Below are 25,465 nucleotides of genomic sequence, written 5' to 3' on the forward strand. Positions count from 1 at the left end.
TGTGATAAACAATTCTCTCTAAGCTCTTGTTGTTGCGTAAATAACTTTATAAGCACTTTAATGTAAGAGTACGTGGTAAAGTCTGTTCGCGTAAAAACCCTAAGAGGAATCAATCACAAGCTCCTAAAATGTTGTTTTCTTGTTATGAATGATATTTACACAGTACTGCTTTTTCTGAAATGTGTATGTTGTTGTTGTTGTTGTTGTTGTTCATGCTTTATGTGTTGTTGGTTTTATTCTTGTGTTTCTGTGTTTTTTACTTTTAAAGACGAACACCATCATCACAGTCGCTGTCATCAAGAGGCTGTTTGGGACTTCTGCTATGTCAAAACGAGGAGATGCTGACAAGATCAAGAAAGTCTCTTTTCTCTATAGCTGCCTTACGGTTATGACTTTCACACGTCTAAAAAACTATGGTTATGGCCATTTCAAAACTCAATCATTTTCCATCATACAAAGAAAGCCTTACCTATAAATGCATATTCTTTTTTAAATTAAATTAAATACATCCGTTAACCACACTTATGTTATATCTTATCTTAGTTCATATCACGTGGTTAAAACATCATATGTCAAAAAAGCTTCATGCCAATTTCGAATTTTTTCGAAACAGGACACGAGGTATTTTCTTTTCACAGAAGCTTTGCAAGATGTATGCATATACATTTGGTATATGTGGAAAAATGCTTACTTAAACTATCCTGTATTTTAGAGCGCGTTATGTTAAAACTGACTCAGCATCTGCTAATCCCGATTAAGCTACTGAATAGTAGTTCTTAATGGATGTTTGCTTACGCCCCTATGCGGTCATCCTCGGGTGGGGGGGGGGGGGGGTTAAAAGCATTGTTCAATATGGACAAATAATAATCAGTTAAAAGCAGGCGAAAAATTACATGGTATGTTCAACGTTATGGTGTAAAATGCTGACTTCCAAACAATTTCATAATTGTCAAATGTTTTATGATGAATCATGGTGTAATTATTATCTCTTTTGTTGGTCTGATATATTGAATGTTTCTTTTTAAATGAAAAGTGAATGTCAATTGTATGCTCAAGGTTTACTGCGTACATACTTTATAATGATAGTAAAAGCATACAAACATGTATATTATTTGCGTTCCCCACCTGCTTGTGTGTTATAAATGTTGTTTAAACATGGTTATAATGTCCTGTAAAATGTCACAGGACCGGGATACGTAGCGTGTGTGTCTTGTTGCCAGTGTTTGGAATCACGTGGCTGTTCGGAGTGTTTGCCGTCAACAGGGATACTGTCGTTTTCCAGTACCTCTTTGTCATCTTCAACAGTCTACAGGTACATGTTCTATATCGATCATGCACATGTTCAACAGCCTGCAGCTACACGCACACCAGTCTTCAATTGCTCTTACAACACTCTGGCGGTACACTGACAATAGTTTATTGGTACACGGACAATATTATTTATGTACACGTGTAACACTCTTATTGGGAATGTACAACAGCCTGCAGGTTCACTTACAACATAATGCAGAAACATATACACTATTATATTAGTATACGCACGATGTTATAACTGGTCGTGACACTTACGTTATTTAAAAGGTACACGTACAATAGTATACAGGAACAAGTACAACAAATTGTTTTCCGCTGAACGAAACATTGGCATTACCCACTTACCTACATAATATCTAATTGAAATAAATTAGTTTTGTTTCACAATGCACATACACATTTTCCTTTACCCTTAAATTTTTGCTCGTCCATGAACACTTATGTGAATCAAAGCACTGAAAGTGCTGAGGGACGGTGCCTCTGGTGTATGTGCAGAAAAATATACAGGGAGAGCTGCCTGGTTTCAAAATCGTCGTTGTTATAAACTATTGACAGTTTGGTTATTTCAAGAGCCAATTTTCATCATGCATAACTATTTTTTATGAATGCATGTTAACCAAGCGATCACTTCGTACGAAGTTGCGAACGATGATTTCTGAGACCGTTTTATTAACGCTTTCGTACGTAATTACTCTTCAAAAGGGGGAAGAATCGGACTAAAAATGTGAGTATACTAAAAAAAATCGCAAATAGTGATTTGATCTGCTTCGCTTTTCGAATAATCAAAATAGATATTTACTATTTATTTTAATAAATATAGTGGGTGGTAACCTTTTGTCGACTACGGTTGCTACGGCAAGGTTTGACCCGTTTAAACAGCTGTTTCTGTGTCACATTGCAATGTTTTCAGGTTATGACACATTTCGATACCAACTATATTCATTTCTTATCGCTTGTACTGTGTATAATAATTGTTATGGCGTTAACATGTTAAATAATCACATCCCAAAAGGTAAATGTACTATTACGTTCGTTAATTCTTTGTTCTATTCGATTGAAAACCCCGGAAGTACAAATTTAAGAAAGAGTTTAGTTAGCGAATATTACTTGAACTGTATCTTAAGGTATGTAAGTTTACACACTCAAATATGTTTTAATATACAATTCTATATACTAACCAGTATATAAATGACATTTGTCATTACAAATAGGTATACCTATTGTCAATTACAGTATCCTCTTTGTTTGTTGTTGATTGCAATCTTTTGAAAGAAAAGCTCAGTCATCTGTGATGCAGTGTTGCATCACTGAAAAGCATTGGGTATGACTGTATATCTCAGCGTATGATTAAACCAACTATTGCAAAAACTATGCAAACAGTAATCGGGGAGTAGGATTATTATTAGATTTTTTATTGTTATTAGACCAAGTCTTTCAAAAACAGATGCAATTGCCATTAAAACATAGTATGAAATAAGAAAATACTTGCTACTACTTCTTGCAAACTACCGATTTTTTACCAATATATGTAATCAGAATACAAAATATCACTGTCAAGGCAGGCATTTCATTTGAATTTGAGGAATGTCTTTTACAAAACAAATTTGTACTGTAGTGTTGTTTTTTTATCTCTTAAGATAAATGTGTACTTTTACAAGAAATATTATTAAGAATTGTATTTGAAAAAAATGGTAGACCATTTCTTTTTTATTTTACTAACAACTTTCACGTTTTATGGATAATAATTAAGATTTATGTATCTTCTATTTTACAGGTGCCTATCATAGAGTGTTTCTCTTTGCCTGCATTCAGGATACATCAACTGACCTTTGAACTATGTTTTCCTACTTGGGATTCAAACACATGCCCTCTTGGGTAGGAGAAAGTCAGACAAACACCTGTGGCTATATCACTATACTTCTTCAAGTGTCGCTCTATGAGTGATCATGATGTGAAATAAAACAAAATGCAGTTATCTTTTTGTCATATTAAATAAGTTATAAACAAATAAAATATTTCAAACATTTTATTCATTCGTTATTTTGACAAACTGTATGAATAAACATACATGTATACCAATAGACAAACAAATAATTGGCAAAGAATGGGCACAAAAATATGAGCATGACAATGCTTGGATTTACAATTCTGCCCAAATGAGCATAGTTCCGTGAGTTGCTGTTTGGTATTTGTTTATAAAAGTCATGATAAATAAAATTATATATAAATCAAAGTTTAAAACAAAAATGTTGCAAACATAAAACAGTGGAGGATCTGATGTTATGTTGAAATGATATACTTGTATAAGCTATTTAAACTGTATATGAGCAGATTCTTATGGAAATATGAGCTTTAAGTATTACTTTTTCCAAAATGGTGACCTAGCAGGTTTAGTTCCTTGTATTGGTCAATGTTATATTATTCACTTAACAGCTTGAGGTAAATGCAAGATATAATACAGTCAAGTTCAGAAACTGCTCAACAGTTATAATAATAAACCCTTCCTCTCAATATGGTGTACATTTGTGGGAAGTTATATCAAATCCTTCAAAAGGTTAAAGAGACATGGAGCAGACACAATTTGTTACAGACGGACAGACAGACAACTCGAGCTAAAAGAATTAGTCTATTTCAGGAGAAGACATACTTAGCCAAATGGTTCTTGAGAAAAAGTCATTGAAAATAATTTATAAAAAGTACAATAAACAGGCAGTCATAAAAGTTAACATGAACACTAACTTAATGAGCTGGATGAAAAATGTCTTAAACAAAATAATTGAGAAGTTGCCCAAAATGTTACAGCTACATGTAAGAAATGAGCCAAGTATCAACAAGAGATGTTTGTCAAACATTATGCCCCCACCTGAGCGCCATGTTGTCAGGATTATATGAACAATTGAATGAAATAAGCATGGACCGAAATGACAGCTGATTAGTCACTGACATTGGATGCCGTTGAGGCAGTTTTAAGATTATGACCATTCAAAGTGTGAGGATAGAGTGTGTTATGACCATGACCTTTGACCTCAAAATCCATATGAGTCATCAGCTGGTCTACAAAAATCTAAATATCAAGTTTGAGGGACATGGGTTCGGCATTGACAAGTAATCACACAGACAAGCTTTTTTCAATCAATGTCACTGTGACCTTGACGTTTGACCTGATGACCCCCAAAATGAAAAGGGGTCATCTACAGGTCAGACACAACTCCAAGTCAGGTTTGAGGGCCATGGGTACAGGCATTGTCAAGTTATCACTCGAAACATTTTCGCATTCAAGGTCACTGTAAACTTGACCTTTGACCCAATGACTCCTAAAATCAATAAGCGTCATCTCCTTGTAAGGCCCAACTTCTATGTCAAGTTTGATGATCATAGGTTCAGGCATCTTTTTTGCATTAAAGGTTATTGTGACCATGACCTTGGCTCGATGACCCTCAAAGTTAAGAGGGGTCATCTACTGGCCAGGCCCAACCTTTATGTCAAGTTTGATGACCATTGGTCCAGGAATTGTCGAGTTTGCTTTCAAGATCACTGTGACCTTGACCTTTGACCTCTAAAATCAATAGGGGTCATCTACTGGTAAAGGCCCAACCTCCGAGTCAAGTTTGAGGGCCATGGGTGCAGGCATTGTTGATTTATCACTTGGACAACCTTTTACCATTCAAGGTCACTGAGACCTTGATCTTTGGCTCGATGATCCCCAAAAACAATAGGGTCATCTACTGGTGAGGCCCAACTTCCATATAAAGGTTGATGACCATAGGTCTAGGCATTGTTGAGTTATCACTCGGACAAGCTTTAAAACTAATTTACCATTCAAGGTCACTGTGACCTTGACCTTTGACCCGATGAGCCCTAAGATCATCTACTGGTCAGGCCCAACCTTCATGTCAAGTTTGATGACCATACGTCTAGAAATTGTTGAGTTATCACTCGGACAAGCTTTGGTCTACAGACGGTAGACGGTACCGACCGACCGACCGACATGTGCAAAGCAATATACCCCTTTTCTTCAAAGGGGGCATAATAAAAAATGTCTTATTATGCGCAACAGTAATTACATTGACAGACATTTTTTTCTTTTGAAGTATTTATAAATTGAGTCAGTAGCTGAGTCCTTGGATGACATAACAGTGCAGTATGTTGGTTATAAAATTTGTTTCCTTTTTAAATGATATGCCAGCATGTATAAAGATGGTTTCTTCTTCCTGTATAGAGTCAACACCAAAGTCCACAGTAAATAGATTCATGTGAGTTGCAAGAAGACAGAATTTTAAAGTTTAAACAATTTACAATGTTGAACTGATGTAAATAGTTGCTCAGATCAGAGCAAGAGTAAAATGAATCAGAATGAATCCATTGAAGGTGTTGAAACAGTTTCTGTTTGATGGCTGTTCAACTCAAGCACAATCCTTTGATATGAGATGATGGCATAAACTGTTTTGTGAATTCTGTCCTTGAAAAGTCTTTGGTAGTCTCAAGTATCACCTTGAAAAACAGTTAAGATGAATTTTGTAGAGATTGGAAAGTCTACTGATCTTTTGGTAACTTTCATTCTAGGTTCTGAAGTATTTGTGACATGGCGCTGAGTCTCTGAAACGAAAAACAAAAATTATTTAAGAGCAAAAAAACAATGATAAAAGAAATAATTGAGTACATATACAAGATATTTTAAATTTACACATTTTAACATTCACATAATATTTCACAGAGCCACTTGTAAAATATGTATAATAAAACATCTGTTGTTTTCTCAGTGAGATAAAGGGCACAGCTCAAAAATCTCTTAAGCCGGATGTATAGACCTAATAATTAGGACCTATACATCATATACAAATATAATACAATAACATTAGTGTATTGTCTCTGATATGACGGACGGCTATAATGATACCTTGAATTTGGTTCTTTGACAATAGACTTATCTGCTAGAAATCATTAAAAAACCTTTTTATTTCTTTTGTTTTCTTTAGGCTGCACTCTTACAGATTAACAGTTTTGATAATATTTTATCTTCTGTCCAGGAATGAGCCGATTTTGTGTAAACATCTGTAAACCAGCGATACAAGAATGCTGACAAAAGATTTTATCGCAGTTTTTCATATTTCTGTCGCAAATTAATGTTTTTGAAAAATGCATAAAACATCAATTTTTGAAAATAAATATGAAAACTTGCAATGTGATAATTTCAGCAGTCTTATATCACTTGTTGCTATGCATTTTCACATGCAATGTTACATATATATAATATCCAGTGATGTGGATCATTCCATATATATGCTGCACATCTTTAATTTTATAATTATAGAATGTGCATCAAACTATATGCATTATAAGCTTAAAAGTTTGTATTAAATTGAGATTTGGTAAAAAAATGCTACAAACTGACTGTAAATACATACATAATGCACGATTTCCACTTGATTTGCTCTTGTGGTGTATTAACTTTTATCTTGATTATAAATAACACAAGTAAACCGGAAATATGGAAATTTAGTTACCCATCCAGAAACCTGCAGTTCTGTGAAACAATCCGTCCCGCCTTGTTACCAGCATCTTGGATCCATGTCAAGATCTGAAATAAAAATTGAATAATCTATTTATTTATAAACAGACTGTTTTCTTTCTGAAGCTTAAAATATGGTTGACATTTTTCTTTAAATGCAAGGTGGTTTTTGTTTTAATAAAGCCATTGCTTGAGCTCAAGTATTCATCAGTCGTGGGGTTCAAGATCTGAACCTGTCCCACTTTTGCACCCAGGTTTACCGTACTAATATTATAAGGTTCATGAGTGTGTCCCAGTACTAACCAACACAGGTCAGATTGTTTGCAAATTAAGTTATCAGGAACAGTTTGTAGAGCTGGTTGAACAATTTAACTGCAAGCTTTAAGTTATTTTAAGTTCTAAGGGCCTTTGAGCCAAGTTGATAGAGCACAAACTTGCAAACAGGGAGTCCCCAGTCCAAGTCCCATTACTAGCTGCACTGTTTTCAGAACCGCAAGAAAATTGAAAAAAAATGTTGTTTGGGACAAACAAGTCTCCCAACTGTGACCAATAGAGCTTATGCTTACCTTCTGGCTGCTCTGGATATTTTTAAAAAAAAACTTTTGACTAGCTACAATAATGAGCAATCAACGATACTTTTTTTTATCATTTTGACATTTCTTATGTTTCCCTGTAACGCTACAGCTCTCAACCATTTAACACTGAGCGAAAGAATAAATACACTGAGCGAAAGAATAAATAGTTATATTATGCATCGATGTTGAATAATAATGACAAAATTGTTCAATACATACCCGACAGTGATCTAAACTGGATTTAATTTTTTCATTAGAGTCGTTATTTTCACATAAATATATTCTTGGTCACGAATACCGTTATACATGTACACAACCTGTCAGATTTGTCCCAGATTTACAGATATCGGGACACTTGATAAAAAATCGACACATGTACTGGTTGGAGAGCAGTAGCCGGCAGTTTTTGCATGTTTTTGAAGATTTTCTCGGTAGATCAAAATGTAACGGAAATAATACTAACATTTTATTAAACTAGGGGTCAAGGTCTACTAACTTTACAATATTAAAATTTGTGTCGTCACGAAGCGCGTGCCTAAAGGGGCCACAAAGGGGGTAATCAATAAGTGCCAATTTATGGATTATGAGAAGCAGTACCCGGCAGTTTTATTTCAGTACCGCTCCTTGACTATAAAACCGATATTTATCGGCTTATTAAGTATAATTTCCCCATGGGGCGCCTCTATTGAACAGGGAAGTAATACTGGTAACCAAGCGTTGGAGTAGTCTTGCTTTAACAACGCGTCTAAAACCACACAATGGATACATAAAATTTTGAATATGTCTCAATATTGTTTAAGCGATTAACGAGCAATATGAAAATATCATTTCAACAGGCTTTTTTAAAAGTACATTTTTCTGTGATTCATCGACGAATAATCGTTCATAATCAACACTTGACTGTCGGTTAATGCTAGTGCTATAATAAGATATGCAAATTTATTCAATTGCGCATGCGCAGTAACATTCACGTGATCACCCCCCACGAGAAAGTTGGCAAACTTTTTGACATTTCCAATAAATTTTGTAAATAAAATGTTTAAATGTACGCTTTGTGTTGGATTCGATGCAAATGGTGTTGCTTGGATTTACCATTCTCACTTTATTTAGAAGATTTAAAAAAAAAACACGAATAAAAAGCGACTGCCGGCTACTGCTCTCCAACCAGTATACCTGAACATGATTTTTGGCATATTGACATAAATAAATATGTGTTTAAAAGTAGGCAATAATATTTTCGTAGAAATTTGAATTTATAACGGAGATACTTTCAAAATTGTGGCCGCGAAGATTCTCGGCGCAAGGACCGTTCGGTACTTTTTGTTGAGATAGTGGACTTCACGAATCTGCCATAGTAAAACATAGTGATGTTCCGATGATCGATTATAATCGAAAATCGATTGGTTGGGCCTGAAATCGGCGACAATCGATAGTATTTTGTTATAATCGAATATCGAAAAAAAATATAAAATAAATATTAGTAAGTGTTCAGATGTTATCTTTAACAAAATGGCTGATGAAAGCCACAATGAACAAGAAAATGAACTATTTTTATACAACAACACTTAATATCTTCAATCATAGACATAAGGTATATGCATATAATGATTAAGAGTTTAATACTGTACATGAATAAAACTACAACTCAGGTACTATCTAGTATTTCAAAAACCGATTGTACTATCGATAATCGGTTACTTGAGTGGAACCGATCATCGATAGTAAAATTGCAACCGATTCCCAACACTAGTAAAACAACATCGGCAAAAGACTCGTTGACGGCCATTTAAGTGGACTAACTTTTTGACCCCTCCCCCTTCCCCACCGCATCCCCCCAGACAACTATTAAATTTATAAGCTTCTATGTTGATTTAGAATTTCTGAACACTATTAGAGACATGATAATCTTGTAAATATAAGTCAAAGCAAGTTACAGAAAAATGATAAAAACTTTGACAGATGAAATCACTGTCATAAAATCAGTCTGTTTTTAGCTTGTTTGTTTTACTTAAAACACCGTAAAATTCATATACCATGAGTCTAATGGTTGGATAGTATTTCAGTCTATGTTCCAGTGTTTTTATCACAACAAAACTCTTGAAACGCATCGAAATAAGAGCATTTTGTTTTTCAAAGCATAGCTTCAATGCTGATTTAGAATTTCTGAACACTATTAGAGACATGATAATCTTGTAAATATAAGTCAAAGCAAGTTATGAAAAAATGATAAAAACTTTGACAGATGAAAACACTGTCATAAAATCAGTCTGTTTTTAGCTTGTTTGTTTTACTTAAAACACCGTAAAATCCATATACCATGAGTCTAATGGTTGGATAGTATTTCAGTCTATATTCCAGTGTTTTTATCACAACAAAACTCTTGAAACGCATCGAAATAAGAGCATTTTGTTTTTCAAAGCATAGCTTCAATGTTGATTTAGAATTTCTGAACATTATTAGAGACATGATAATCTTGTAAATATAAGTCAAAGCAAGTTATAGAAAAATGATAAAAACTTTGACAGATGAAAACACTGTCATAAAATCAGTCTGTTTTTAGCTTGTTTGTTTTACTTAAAACACTGTAAAATTCATATACCATGAGTCTAATGGTTGGATAGTATTTCAGTCTATATTCCAGTGTTTTTATCACAACAAAACTCTTGAAACGCATCGAAATAAGAGCATTTTGTTTTTCAAAGCATTTTGACAGTTGGCGCGAGGTTGCGTCCCCTGAAAATTTAGTCAAAACGGCGTCGTAACGATTTGTTAATTTACTCACCGGGTTGCAGATTCCACAGAGTCGTCTTCTGTCTTGAAATTTGCAGTTCGTTTTGTTAAAATACGCCATAATAAATGAAAAATCGCCAATATAGAATATTTCTGTTGTTGTGGCGGCCATATTTTAGTCTACGAAGTTCGTACGCCACTCAAGAGCTTTCGTAGATCTACGAAGAAACAGGTGCTTGTTCGTTCGAAAATCTTAATAAAACGGCTAAACAGCCTGAGATACATCGTACGAAGTTCGTACGCAAAACAGACTTCGTACGAAGTTTAATAAAACTGGCCCGTATTCTAGTAAAGCTTGGAGTCCGGATTTATTTTTAGCAAGTAATTTGGTTGGTGCCAAAAAAAGGAAAAAGTCCAATGTCATTAAATGTAACGGTCAGCTCGCGCAGGAAAAAATCAAGATAAATAAATCATGCGTTCTTAAGTAATGTATTTTAAACATATCCTTTATGCTTTAGAATTATAGATTTATTGCATAATTATTAATGTTTTTGTAAGCTTTTGAATATTACCGGTGTTTTAAGCATTGAAAAACCGCACTCTTTCTTCGACCGAGACAGGCGGTAAATCGGTTTGAAACTTTTCAGCCGATTGCCCCTACTATGAACGCTGCCCTGAGCAGGCACCGTCCAAAAACTATAGAAATGTAACAAAATAACTACGTCCTTATTTTCAGGGAGTCCTTATATTCGTTGTTCAGTGCGTTCTGGATAGAAAAGTATGTTTGCTCCCATTTTCTAAAATATTTCACAATGTTAATTAAATGTGCAAAAATAGACGCGTTTAATTTTAATTAAGTGTTGTTTTTGGACTACCTGTTCATCTTATTCTTGTAAAAATTATATAACCATGCATTGCTCTTAGGTATAAATTCCAACAAACACACATATGAACAATTCGGTGATCGCATTGCCCATAAAACGTTTAAACCATGTTTATGTTTTGTCGAAGGTGCAGGAGGTGTTCAAAGCCAGGCGGGCCAGGTGGCTTGCACCAGAGGTTTCGATCACTGCTACAGAAATGAAATCGGTACTGATTAATTATGTAACTATCCTTAATTTTAGTGTTCGCTAAAATGGAGTGTACAACACATTATTTCGAAATTATGTTGTTATTTTTCACTTATATCAAGAAGCCATTTTCAATATTTCGTAGACCAAAAATGTTAAGAAAATAGAAAAGGACATTTACTGACATCTGTACATGTGTAAATTGTCATCTTAACCTACATCAGCATCTAACAAGAATGCCGTAAAAACTAATTCGTTATACTAATCCGGTTATTGCGAATAATTTAGGCCAGATCAACTTAGAAACGATGTATTGGTATCTACATTATCTGGTTTAGTTATAGTTAGGACGTTTGAGGTAAAGACTAAATGATTAGTTATTAAGATTACCCCTTATATGCTCTAAACGTCAGGATTGCATCCTGTTTATTGCATACTATGACGTGTTTTTTTTAGTTGTAATCAATTTATCGTTGTACTTATTGAAGGCTGGTTGAATTAACTGCAAAAGTAAACAAAAAGTTTAAATTGTAAATAAATATTTGATCTAAACATTATTGTGTGTTTCCAGAAATCCTCTGCTGTAACAAAATCAAGCGTGATGCCCACCGAATCAACTGCATAACTGACGAATGTACAATCTTCATGCACATATATGTACATGCAACTCGTCGAATCTGAAGAGGCTATAGTAGATATTTTACATTAGTTGATCAGAAGTGTATATATTAGATCCCTCTGGATTCAGAAACTTCCAAACTGCATAACAGACGGTTTTATAGACTACAAGTACAACAGTCGAATTTGTCAATAAATTGATCGGTAGTAAATATATTCGGCCCCTCTCGGGAAGAAACCTCACACATGAATAAGTTTCAATAGAATTGCCTTTTAATTGAAAATACATCTACATCTTGTTAAAAATGAAGGTAAACACAAATACAGCCTATTATGGGAGAAATACTAAGGCATGAATGCACTTGACTTTGTTATTATGTGCATATTGTTTTAATTTATAATCGCTTTAGAATAATTGTCGATACTAATGCAGTCTAGCGACGAGTAATTAATTTGAATGATCAATCACTCTTGCTTATATGTTAGTATTTAATTTGATGTAATTACTTATCGTTTATGTCATTTGGATAAGTGTTCCTTGTTAGCCAAGTCAATATCCAATCAACTCCTAAATATTTCATATTTTTGTCAGGATACAAAGGAATTTGTTGATTTTAATGCAATATCGCATTTTATTTCACGAGTTTGTATAGACAAAATAGTTTCATGACGTATATACCTTATTAATGCAGTCACGACCAGTGCAAAACATCTATAGATTCAACATATCATTCTAGTATGTTTAAGTTTAATTTTGTTTAGTGGAATTCTATCACCGTCACTGTCTGAGCATCGTTTGTAGTCTGAACGTTTGCAAACTAGGGTTTAAAAGGTCAAAGCAATGAGGAGAAAATTTTCACCAGGCTACGTTGATGATAATATGTAGATTGTGGTAGTCAGCGTTTGTTAATTGTTTGTTTGTTTGTTTGTTTGTTTGTTTGTTTGTTTGGTGACGACAGTCTGAAGATTAAAAAGTTGATACAATTTTAAACCCAAATTTACGAATACTTGCTTTTCGTTTGTACTTGGTATAAACAAGAGAACGTAAAAGAAAATGTGCGACAAATGTTAACTACTGCAGTAATTAATAGTAAGCTTTGTTTCATTACAGAAAATATCTTTTTTAAGTCATAATTATTTCTTTATACAACGTCAATTCATTATTTTGATATAATTATGTTGCTGCTGAAGTGAAGGCATTCTTTTAATTAAAGGGATGTTAACGTCTTGTACAGTCCATTAATTAACATAATCATTGCTAAAATTGAAAGAAAGTGGTAAAATAAAGCGACAATAATGAAACACGAATTTTTAGAATATAAATATTACAGTAAATGTTTGCACTAGTTCCAAGTCCATCTAAAACGGATAATATCGGTCATAGTAAAAAAAAACGACACCATTTCTACCTTATTAAGTGGTTGAAATTGGGCTTGTTTCAAATGTTACGTTTTGATTGTTTTGTGAGAATTCCTACATTACCATCACAAATAAATTTTTATATGTTATTTAAGATAAAGTTAGCTGCTGTTTAAGTGGTATTTCGTGTTGAAATTGCACTGATAAACACCAATGCTTCGCTAAAATAGCTAAATAGGATTGATATGTATTATCAAATTGTTTCATTGTATTTAATATAGTGTGTAATATCTGTGTATAAATCTTTTTCCGTTTTTTTTCTTTTTTACAGGCAAGTATGAAAGAATAAATATGAGAATTTAAATATATACGCTTCCTTTTTATTATTTTTATCATATCGCCTACCCGTACATATCGTAAAACCGTCAATATTGTTCTCGGATGAAAGTAAATAAATCTAGCATGTAAAATCGCATTTATGTTTTAAAACTTTGTTACTAATTTGTTGCTTATCTTATGTCTGGATCATATTTGGTAATACTTGTTTGTGTTTATACCGAACACCGACGCCCTTAAAACTGCGCATCTCCAATCACGGCATGGTCTGGTAATGGGATGTCCATTACTGCTCAAGTCAGTTTGACACAAAGTACAATGTCAATTATTCTTGTTAATAGAATATTATAATTTCAGTTAAAGTCTTCCCAATATAAAGTAGAGAAACATATCATATAATTTGCCTGTCAGATCCAAAGTCTAAATTCCTACGCATTTTGATGTTATCATCCCTATTACTTGTTGGATACTTCCCGGAAGGAATCTACAAACCAAACACTCAAAAGATTTAGGATAAACTGAGAAAAACTCGTTTTAACATGACACATACCTTGAAAATGATCAAGAACTGACTGCTTTTATTTAAATCTATTTCGCAAATGGGTATTTGTATTAATAATTCGTTTAAAAACACTAATACATACATTTAAATAAGTTTATTAATATAAATCTGGCCCCAGAACTAACTACTGTTCTGAAGGTGAATCCCTGAACACGTCACACCGTCGACAGTAGTCTGGTAGGCCTTTACAACTCTCTGTCAGTAGGCATTGCCTGAACACACAAACGAAATGTATTTAAGAAATATGACGCACCACTGAGGGTCATATGACATTATAAGAACCGGCCAGTCAGCCACCGAAAGTTGCGACAAATTTTCGCCGTTGTGAAAATAGCAAGCCGCACTTATCAATTGTATGACGTCAGCGGTCCATATTACATTTTTGGCGATGTCCGGACCGACCAAAAATATAATATGGACCGCTGACGTCATTAAACTGGAATACAAAATACAGTGACATACGGACAGAACGCGTTTATATATACAAAGAAGGGACACATCCATGTGAAGTATGATATACTACGATTAGTTTTGCACCATCATGTGGAGAATTTGCAGCTTACGAACTACAGTGCTTGTGATTATCGGCATCAGGTTTGGAGTTTGGAGACATATAGTAAGCAGTCAAACTATAGTGCCTTTGAACGGGTTCCTAGGTATAGTCAATGTTATAAGGCATATCGACAGTTGTCAAACTACAGTGCTTGATGGCTAATCCTCAAGGTATGACAGCCTATACGTGGGCATTTTGCCAGTTGTCAAACTACAATTCTTTAGAGCTAGTCCCCAGCTATAGTTGTCAATCTGTTATGCTATAGAACGTTTCTCTTCTCACCGGATGAGATATTTGTGATTTTTCAAAATACAGCGCTTTAGAACGTTCCCCCAGTTATAGTCACTAATATGTAGGCACTTGGTCGTGTTCGCTAATAATGACTCTCTGTACGGAAGTATACAGTCAGTTGTTAAACTACAGTGCATTATAATGTACACCCAAGCTATGGTCACCTATGGTCGGTTGTTAAAGTATAGTGCTTTATGGCGTGTCCCCAAGGAATGTTTTCCTTAATAAAGGTATGGCCAGTATTTGAACTAGAGTACCTTACAACGCGTACCAGCTTTCCTCGTCGGTAACGGGTATACAGTAAGTTGTTAAAGAACAGTGCTTCAGTCATTGGGACAGGTATGGACTCTCAGATAACAAAGCTTCAGAATATTGTTCCCATCTTTTGTCACCAGTATGAGGTATGTGGTCAGCTGTCAAATTACAATGCTTTGGGACGTATTCCCATTTCGTGGTCTTCCGATTTATATGTTTTTGAAAAAAAGGTCATCTTACACCATTAAAATGATAATATTCAAATTGTTTTTCAATGTGAAGATATATTTATATACTAACTAGATGTGAAATGACATCCTTTACATTATTCCTAGCCTTTCACTTCTTTTTTCACTCACAAGCTATTTTTGATGTTATATTTCGTTTACCCAGAGCAAAGACGTTAACTACATTCATAATAAAAAACATACATATATAACACAAGACATTGGGTCTGATTTCATATCGTTTTTTTTAATTTGATGGCCTGAGATTTATGAGACCAAATCAAATTATTGATTTCGACTTTACTACCAAATACTATAGGTTAGGTAACTCGGGATCGTTTTTATTTCGTAAATTTGTGCCTTAATATAATTTTCATCCTGAAAACCGTCCTCATTTGATCTTTTAAATGATGCGTAAAAAGCTAATTACCACTGCGTATGGGTAAGCTTCATCGCAGATTTGATTACCACATTTCGTACACTACGCGAACTTTCTGCTGCACAGCAATTTGAAACTCGATAGTGGTCATATCTTTTTAATTTGGCTATTTTTATTACGACGAGATTAATATTGCACATACTAGTTGATACGAAAGACATATTGGTATTTCTAAAATTTCGTTTTCATTATTTGATTAATGTAACCAAGTAACTCAGTTCTGCTCACCTCAAATTAGGCTGTCTTTAGACCACATACTAACAAATAAAATTTTCATGACACCCAGTTCTTCCTGCCGTCATTTCATCAGAACTCAGACTCGTACTTAATACAACAATGATTCTCAGATTTTCAGGCAACAGACTCGAACTTAATCTAACAATAACAGTTGTTATTCTCAGTTCTCTTCAGGCTTCAGACTTGAATTAATATAACAATGAATCTCAAATTTTCTGTATTCTGGGCTTATATTTAATATAATGATACAACGACGCTCTCCACACCTCAGACTCAGACCTACTCTAACAATACATTGTCTAGGCGTCAGTTTGCGAATAAATATATTATTTCAAAATTCTGTATATATTCAGACCTCAGGTTTAGACAATGACAAGTTCTTTAACTGTTCTATGGGTGGGATAATTATATCGTATGTTCAAATTGCTAGAACAATTATGGGATAATTTTTATTGTAACAGGATTGTTGCTAGACATCCATTGTACATTTTAAGTTTAAACTGACATTATTGCTGTTCCAAAATTAAGCTTCGTTCTCGCATTATATGAAACCACTGAGTGTGTATCCAATACACCCGAAAAGCTACTATCTAGTCATTAACAACAATGGTAGATGCCCTATTCTTAACGCGCAAGACCATTGGCCTACAGCCGTCTCAGTTTATGTGAGATTGGTCACTGACTGCATTGGTATGCGCCCTATTCCTAACGCCCAATAGCATTTTCCTACAGCCGTCTCAGTTTAAGAGGGATTGGTCATTGACTGCAATAGTAGATGCCTTACTCCCAGCGCCCAATGGCGACGACTTTCAGCAGTCTCAGTTTAAGTGCGACTTGTCATTGACAAATACCTAAAATAGTGTTTTAAGTATGAACATGAAGTATCAGTAATATTCTCTGAAAGAAATTAGCAAATATCATACAAAGAAAATGATCAATTAATTATGTATATATAAGTTGAATCAATCATCGTTTTCAGCAGAGTCACAACACAAACTCTTAGGAAAGAACAGTTAGGCTTGAAAACCGTAAGTGTCATTACTCAGTAATAACTAGGGAAAAGTATTAGCTTTGTCTATTATACTGGGTCATTTATTAATTTACATGCGTTAAGCTATATGTTTTTATGACGAAATTTCGTCTTTATAATTTGGTAATAACTATGTGTTATATTAGATTTACAATAACACTAGCACGAGATAAGCATGGCGATGTCGTACAACCTGAATGACTGCAATACAAGTGGCGAGTTCCTTATCTTATATAGGTTCGTGTTTCCGTCATTTGAAAGCTTTTGATGGAGAAAACAATGGACGTTTAACTGTTTAAGAAACAAATGAATGAACTAAATGAATCATATATTTTTTTTTAATTTATCTTCACACACATCCATGAAATTGTACGAAGAGAATACGTACACCAAATACACGGGATGTTTTCCTGACATCCTCTGTCTTGATTAGCTGTCTGTGGAAACTTAGGCACATGACAGTATCATGATTGAACGCCCTAATCTGACGATCATAAAAAGAACATTTAAATTTGTTTTTCAATGTTTATTGTTTGTGATTTATTAATGTTTTTATTTTTTATGTCTTTGGCGTTTAACCTGTGCCATAAAATTGAGGGTTTATGTGTTAACTTTTGGCTACTGAGCTTGTTTCTTAAGTTTTTCATATAAATATTGTATCATGGTATGCAGTTTTGGAAATGATAATAAAATTTGTTTAATAATTCAGCAGGAAAGCTCTAACGTTAAGCTAGGTTATCGAACACATCGTTCAAGCACAGCCTGTATGGAAAATTTATATCCTTAAAAATACCCCTTAACTGAAAACTGAAATCCTTAATGAATTTACATATCATGTTGAAATATGTTTCTAATTTGATTAAAAAATTATGCTGATTAAACGAATATGGAAAGGTTTTAATCCTTACGAGATGATAACGTTTGGGGTTGTAGGCAACATTCCTACCAGTTTTCATGTTGACCTATACCGTGTAAACAATAATATATTATCAGAATTCAAAAACTGCAAAATCTTCCCTACAGAGATATCCGACTTAATCGTTCGTAACAATAAATAAGTTATAAATCAGAGTCTAGCAAACATAACTATATATATCCTCGATACAGACATGTTTTTTAAAAACTTTCAAAATAGCATTAGTGTTGTGTCGTTTTAGGTCAAGTCATCAGAAAGTATAAAGCATATATATATATAGTTTTAAAACTGTTTGTGTGAGCTAGGGCCTTCCACAGTCCAAAAGTTGGTTCGAAGTACCGAAGCGAAAATGTTTCATAAAATCACTTTTCACAATTGTGCTGTTTGTGGAGTTTTGTGCTGTTCTTCTATGTTTCTTGGTTTTGATTTTGTGTTCTATGTCTTTGGCGTTTGCCCTATTCCACTAAACCGGGTTTATGTTTTAACTTTTTGCTACTTAGCATGTTTCTGTAGCCTTTTGCATAAATATTTACTAGTATATAGTTTTGAAATTAATACATACATCCTTTGCAACACTTGTAGCTGTAATAAGGAGTTGAGCACATTTTACAAAACAATGTATTTACATTGTCGACAAAACTTGTCCGAAAAAACCCTACTTTTTTAGCTTAAATCTTGTAAAATAAAAGTTTGTTAAGTTTGTTAAACATATATTGTAAAGGATGTATGGTTTACTCTTGAGAAGAATTATTCCTCAAAAATGTGTACAAAATACGTTATCTGATGGTGTTTAGCATATTGGCAAAACATGAAAATGATGTATTTAAATTTTTGAATGAAATTTTCGTTTCAATTTCTTTACTATTATTTTACCTTCAACAATATATTCTTCCTAAAATATGCTTAATATTACATTATGTTACATTTATATGTTTTAACCTTGCAATTGGCTGTAAAAATGAGTGGCATTGCCTTCCTACCCACCTGTATACTTGTTTTGTTATTCTGAATTTCCTGATATGAGTGCGCTTTGGTCAGTTTCATATTATCCGCCAGACGCAAAGCATGTCTTCAAAAACCGTAAATCTCTTTCTAAATCAATGATGTTCTGCGTTTCAATATATAAATTGATTTTTGTAATGAGTTTTGATTAACAGCGTCCTTTTTATTTACAAACCCGTTTTTAATGAATCAATTATTATCAAGAGAACAACCTGGTCCACATCCAACGGCATTCCGAAACTGTTAGAAAAAAAAAATAAAAATAAAAAAGTAAATGTGAAATAAACGACATATTTGATAGTTACTTCATAGACCGAATAATGCATATTTAAAAAAACACACACTTAAGTACCTGAATGTATAATTCCTGTATGGCACTTCTCAATTTTCAACGGGGTTTAGATATAAATCCTTCTCAAAACGTCGATGTATATCACATGTAAATACGAATGGCATTTTAGTTACAAACATTTAATATATTTTAATATGCATTTGGAGATTACATAGAAAAATAACTGTATTGCATGCATGTTTTTGACTGAAGATGTTAACATAAGGATTGAAATGGTTTTGCGGTATTCCTGAGCGCCTCTCACATTTCCTATGATACGACAGTGATTCATACCAGTGTAAAACCGTCCTAATAATCAAGCTAAATGGATTACTAAACACCTATACGTAAACGCATTAATTAATTCAAAAAGCAATTATCGGTATCCATATCAAATTTAAACACACACCAATATATAATTTCCTTATTTTATTAATGAAATTTTATATATTCTCAATGAAATACCGAAACACTATCCCGTCATTCAATGCCTATTTACAATTCTTATCTCTCAGACAAAAATTGAAGGAGATATCGCAATACAAAACGATAGATATGATTACCACACTCTCAATTGGAATGTATTAAAATTATAATAATTCTAAAATAATTAAGATACCGATTGTATACAGAACCAGAATGCATATAAATAGTATAGATTTTTCCCCCTTTTTTACACAACCACATATAGTAAAATCATCAATAAGTGAAGGGGAAGTGTGAGTGTGCGTATGTGTGTGCGTGTGTGCGTGGGTGCGTGCGTGTGTGTGTGCGTGTGTGTGTGTTTTGTTTTTGCGCGTGAGTTTTTGATATTCTGAAAATATGAAACAATATAGATATGTTTTTGGTTTATAATGTGTTTGAGATTATCATTTAGTTATTATATTATCTATGTTCAAAATAAATGAGAGAGAAAAAATAATTCCAGCATAATCTCTGTCGTTGTCATGGCAGTGCACCTGGCCTCAATATTTCGTTTTTGGTAGATGATACGCCTGGATAAATAGTTTAGAATTTGCGGGTTTAAACTATCATTGTTTCTCTTGGGCAACAATGAACAACGGTAAATAATAAATTGTTTGGAGCTGCCAAGATTTATAATTATGCTGTATGTTAAACAATAGTTTAGATGGTGTCATAAATTTTGTCACGTTCCTGCAATATCATGATTTCTTCGTCAAATTCTTCATGGGTTAGTTTGCTTTAAAAAGGATATCGGCTGTTTTCAAGAACTAATCAGTTAAAAACTATGTAAATTGTTATGTTTTGAGTATATAACAACGTTAACCTGCTTCATGATCCGTTGAGCTCCTTCTTTTTAGTAATCTTGCAGTATAAGAAGGTTTGTGGGTTTCAATAGAATTCAGCACATTGAGAGGTTTATTTTTTCAACATTCGGCAAAACAATTATGCAAACATCGCATGGAAAGGAATGCCTGAACTTAAAAGAACGGGGATAAATAAAACTAACATATGAATAAAAAAAACTTTATGAATACAAGCATATTCCACCCAAACATCATCAAGACTTTGGATAAACATAAGCCTATCGATAAACCTTTCTTCACACGCAACCACTTTATATTCTTTTCAATGTTTGGTGTTTTATTCCGATATGTCCCTCGGTTTCTTGTATAGGCAAACTGTTATTTGACAAACATTTATTATGTGTTTCACATACTGAAGAACCAATGTTTTTATTATTTAATATATTTCAACAAGACTAAGTGTATTTCGACTTTACCATTGCATTTTCCCCACAATTCCCATTACATACATCCGTTGCATCGGTTCTTTCACTTTGTATAACTGTAAAACTATGATTATTGCGTTCTAAAAAATAACAGCGCATCTCCTTTTTGGTAATACATTTCAATGTTTGACTGAATTTAGGATATTTTAAATTGACTTGTGCTACAAAACTGATCTAAATTCACGTCTGTAAGCATTCCAGGTTGCCGAAAAGACATGCGGTTGACTGAACATTACTATTTGTCTTACCAACATAAAATCTCCAATTCATTTCAACACAGGGGTTGTCGGAAACACATGACACACATTATAATATTTTCATTACTACTTTGGTGCATATAATAATTATTACTCCAGTTCATATTTTCCCCAAGGACCAAAAACAGCAACTACACTATGAACGAAGTACAGTTTGTGGTATTTTAGCCGACGTACAGCACTATCGTCAGTTTATTTTGTATAAACAATAACTTATGATAAGTCACATCCAGAACTCAAACGTTTTATGCATTTCATTGAAATGTCATGTTTTACTGCCGTGCTTGAATTCATTCCAGTTCTCTTAAATATCTAGGTTTCCGTGTTTCTTAATTCAGATACTGTTGCGTTAGTTATGCTATCCTTTGTTTTATGTGTATGTACAAACGTTTTGCTACTGAGCTCGTTTCTGTTGTTTTTCACGTAATAATTAATGACGTCGAAAAGATATTTCGTCGTTATGCTTTCACCGCCATTATCTAATTAACACCAATTAAAGTGACACTTTTCTAAACAAATAACATATAAGGGAACTGAACATGTATCTTTATCAATTCATATTAAAAATATCATTTATTTCAAACAAGTTTACTTAACTAACAGTTTGCTTACAAGTTTAAGAAAAGAATTGTACACACAACCGATGCTGCAGTTTTGTCGAAGAAAAAATCACATATTGTTCCCATTTCTTCACACCACCGGTGGATAAGTCAGGAAGCCGCAGCTTTCCCTGCCCTGACCTTCATAAAAAACACCTTTATATGATAAAAAATACAAAGAAAAAAGGAAAACACACATTCATCATAGAACCTCTGGATTCCTGAACGAGATCGATTTTTTTTGCTTTCAAGCAAAATGCGAAAAAAAAGAAGTTTCGGTTGCAAAATGAAGCGAATTATTTGTTTCTTAATTCTATTTTATTTATAAGAACAAGTAGCAGTTAGACAAGATAAGACAGAAAGAAAATCATTTCGTCGGACAGGAGATGGAGTTCACTATGACCTCTGAGTATATGGCGTTTTCTGTATTCAGGGATCAATGAATGGTTGAAAGTTTAAAATGTATCTATCTACATGTATTTTATTCATATTTTAACATTGCAACGACGTTTAGCCCCAAACCTTTGTCAGCGTGTTGTTTGTGAACTCCCACTCCTGCGATAACTAGACAAAACACAATGATTTCCCTTGACGTTTAGCCCCTAACCTTTGTCAGCGTGTTGTTTCTTCACTCCCACTCCTGCGATAACTAGACAAAACACAGTGATTTCCCTTGACGTTTAGCCCCTAACCTTTGTCAGCGTGTTGTTTGTTCACTCCCACTCCTGCGATAACTAGACAAAACACAGTGATTTCCCTTGACGTTTAGCCCCTAACCTTTGTCAGCGTGTTGTTTGTTCACTCCCACTCCAGCGATAACTAGACAAAATACAGTGATTTCCCTTGACGTTTAGCCCCTAACCTTTGTCAGCGTGTTTTTTGTTCACTCCCAATTCTGCGATTACTAGACAAAACACAGTGATTTCCCTTGACGTTTAGCCCCTAACCTTTGTCAGCGTGTTGTTTGTTCACTCCCACTCCAGCGACAACTAGACAAAACACAGTGATTTCCCTTGACGTTTAGCCCCTAACCTTTGTCAGCGTGTTGTTTGTGAACTCCCACTCCAGCGATAACTAGACAAAACACAGTGATTTCCATTGACGTTTAGCCCCTAACCTTTGTCAGCGTGTTGTTTGTGAACTCCAACTCCAGCGACAACTAGACAAAACACAGTGATTTCCTTTGACGTTTAGCCCCAAACCTTTGTCAGCGTGTTGTTTGTTCACTCCCACTCCTGCGATAACTAGACAAAACACAGTGATTACCCTTGATGTTTAGCCCCTAACCTTTGTCAGCGTGTTGTTTGTTCACTCCCACTCTAGCGATAACTAGACACAACACAGTGATTTCCCTTGACGTTTAGCCCCTAACCTTTGTCAGCATGTTGTTTGTGAACTCCCACTCCAGCAATAACTAGACAAAACAAAGTGATTTCCATTGACGTTAAGCCCCTAACCTTTGTCAGCGTGTTGTTTGTGAACTCCCACTCCAGCGATAACTAGACAAAACACAGTGATTTCCCGTGACGTTTAGCCCCTAACCTTTGTCAGCATGTTGTTTGTGAACTCCCACTCCAGCGATAACTAGACAAAACACAGTGATTTCCATTGACGTTTAGCCCCTAACCTTTGTCAGCGTGTTGTTTGTGAACTCCCACTCCAGCGATAACTAGACAAAACACAGTGATTTCCCTTGACGTTTAGCCCCAAACCTTTGTCAGCGTGTTGTTTGTGAACTCCCACTCCAGCGATAACTAGACAAAACACAGTGATTTCCCTTGACGTTTAGCCCCAAACCTTTGTCAGTGTGTTATTTGTGAACTCCTACTCCAGCGATAACTAGACAGAACACAGTGATTTTCCTTGACGTTTAGCCCCTAACCTTTGTCAGCGTGTTGTTTGTTTACTCCCACTCCTGCGATAACTAGAAAAAACACAGTGATTACCCTTGACGTATAGCCCCTAACCTTTGTCAGCGTGTTGTTTGTTCACTCCCACTCATGCGAGAGCTAGACAAAACACAGTGATTTCCCTTGACGTTTAGCCCCTAACCTTTGTCAGCGTGTTGTTTGTGAACTCCCACTACAGCGTCAACTAGACAAAACACAATAATTTCCCTAAACGTTTAGCCCCTAACCTTTGTCAGCGTGTTGTTTGTTCACTCCCACTCCAGCGACAACTACACAAAACACAGTGATTTCCCTTGACGTTTAGCCCCTAACCTTTGTCAGCGTGTTGTTTGTTCACTCCCACTCCAGCGATAACTAGACAAAACACAGTGATTTCCATTGACGTTTAGCCCCTAACCTTTGTCAGCGTGTTGTTTGTGAAATCCCACTCCAGCGATAACTAGACAAAACACAGTGATTTCCCTTGACGTTTAGCCCCTAACCTTTGTCAGCGTGTTGTTTGTTCACTCCCACTCCAGCGACAACTAGACAAAACACAGTGATTTCCCTTGACGTTTAGCCCCTAACCTTTGTCAGCGTGTTGTTTGTTCACTCCCACTCCAGCGATAACTAGACAAAACACAGTGATTTCCATTGACGTTTAGCCCTTAACATTTGTCAGCGTGTTGTTTGTGAACTCCCACTCCAGCGATAACTAGACAAAACACAGTGATTTCCCTTGACGTTTAGCCCCTAACCTTTGTCAGCGTGTTGTTTGTTCACTCCCACTCCAGCGATAACTAGACAAAACACAGTGATTTCCCTTGACGTTTAGCCCCAAACCTTTGTCAGCGTGTTATTTGTGAACTCCTACTCCAGCGATAACTAGACAGAACACAGTGATTTCCATTGACGTTTAGCCCCTAACCTTTGTCAGCGTGTTGTTTGTTCACTCCCACTCCAGCGATAACTAGACAAAACACAGTGATTTCCCTTGACGTTTAGCCCCTAACCTTTGTCAGCGTGTTGTTTGTTCACTCCCACTCCAGCGATAACTAGACAAAACACAGTGATTTCCCTTGACGTTAAGCCCCAAACCTTTGTCAGCGTGTTATTTGTGAACTCCTACTCCAGCGATAACTAGACAGAACACAGTGATTTTCCTTGACGTTTAGCCCCTAACCTTTGTCAGCGTGTTGTTTGTTTACTCCCACTCCTGCGATAACTAGACAAAACACAGTGATTACCCTTGACGTTTAGCCCCTAACCTTTGTCAGCGTGTTGTTTGTTCACTCCCACTCATGCGATAGCTAGACAAAACACAGTGATTTCCCTTGACGTTTAGCCCCTAACCTTTGTCAACGTGTTGTTTGTGAACTCCCACTCCAGCGTCAACTAGACAAAACACAATGAATTCCCTTGACGTTTAGCCCCTAACCTTTGTCAGCGTGTTGTTTGTTCACTCCCACTCCAGCGACAACTAGACAAAACACAATGATTTTCCTTGACGTTTAGCCCCTAACCTTTGTCAGCGTGTTGTTTGTTCACTCCCACTCCAGCGATAACTAGACAAAACACAGTGATTTCCCTTGACGTTTAGCCCCTAACCTTTG

General features: G+C 34.9%; 1 protein-coding gene across 2 annotated transcripts in view; it reads left to right on the forward strand.

Annotated features, from left to right (window-relative positions):
* The window catches only part of LOC128239045 (adhesion G protein-coupled receptor L3-like), a 76,816-nt gene that overhangs the window by 17,803 nt on the left and 33,548 nt on the right, over nucleotides 1-25,465 (forward strand). For both annotated transcript variants that reach the window (XM_052955477.1, XM_052955476.1), the window contains 4 exons: nucleotides 269-354; nucleotides 1,186-1,312; nucleotides 10,865-10,906; nucleotides 11,140-11,217. In XM_052955477.1, the coding sequence (XP_052811437.1) occupies nucleotides 269-354; nucleotides 1,186-1,312; nucleotides 10,865-10,906; nucleotides 11,140-11,217 (333 nt within the window). The remainder of the gene's footprint in view (nucleotides 1-268; nucleotides 355-1,185; nucleotides 1,313-10,864; nucleotides 10,907-11,139; nucleotides 11,218-25,465) is intronic.

The sequence above is a fragment of the Mya arenaria genome, chromosome 6 (genome assembly GCF_026914265.1).
Source record: "Mya arenaria isolate MELC-2E11 chromosome 6, ASM2691426v1".
Classification (NCBI taxonomy): Eukaryota; Metazoa; Mollusca; class Bivalvia; order Myida; family Myidae; genus Mya; species Mya arenaria.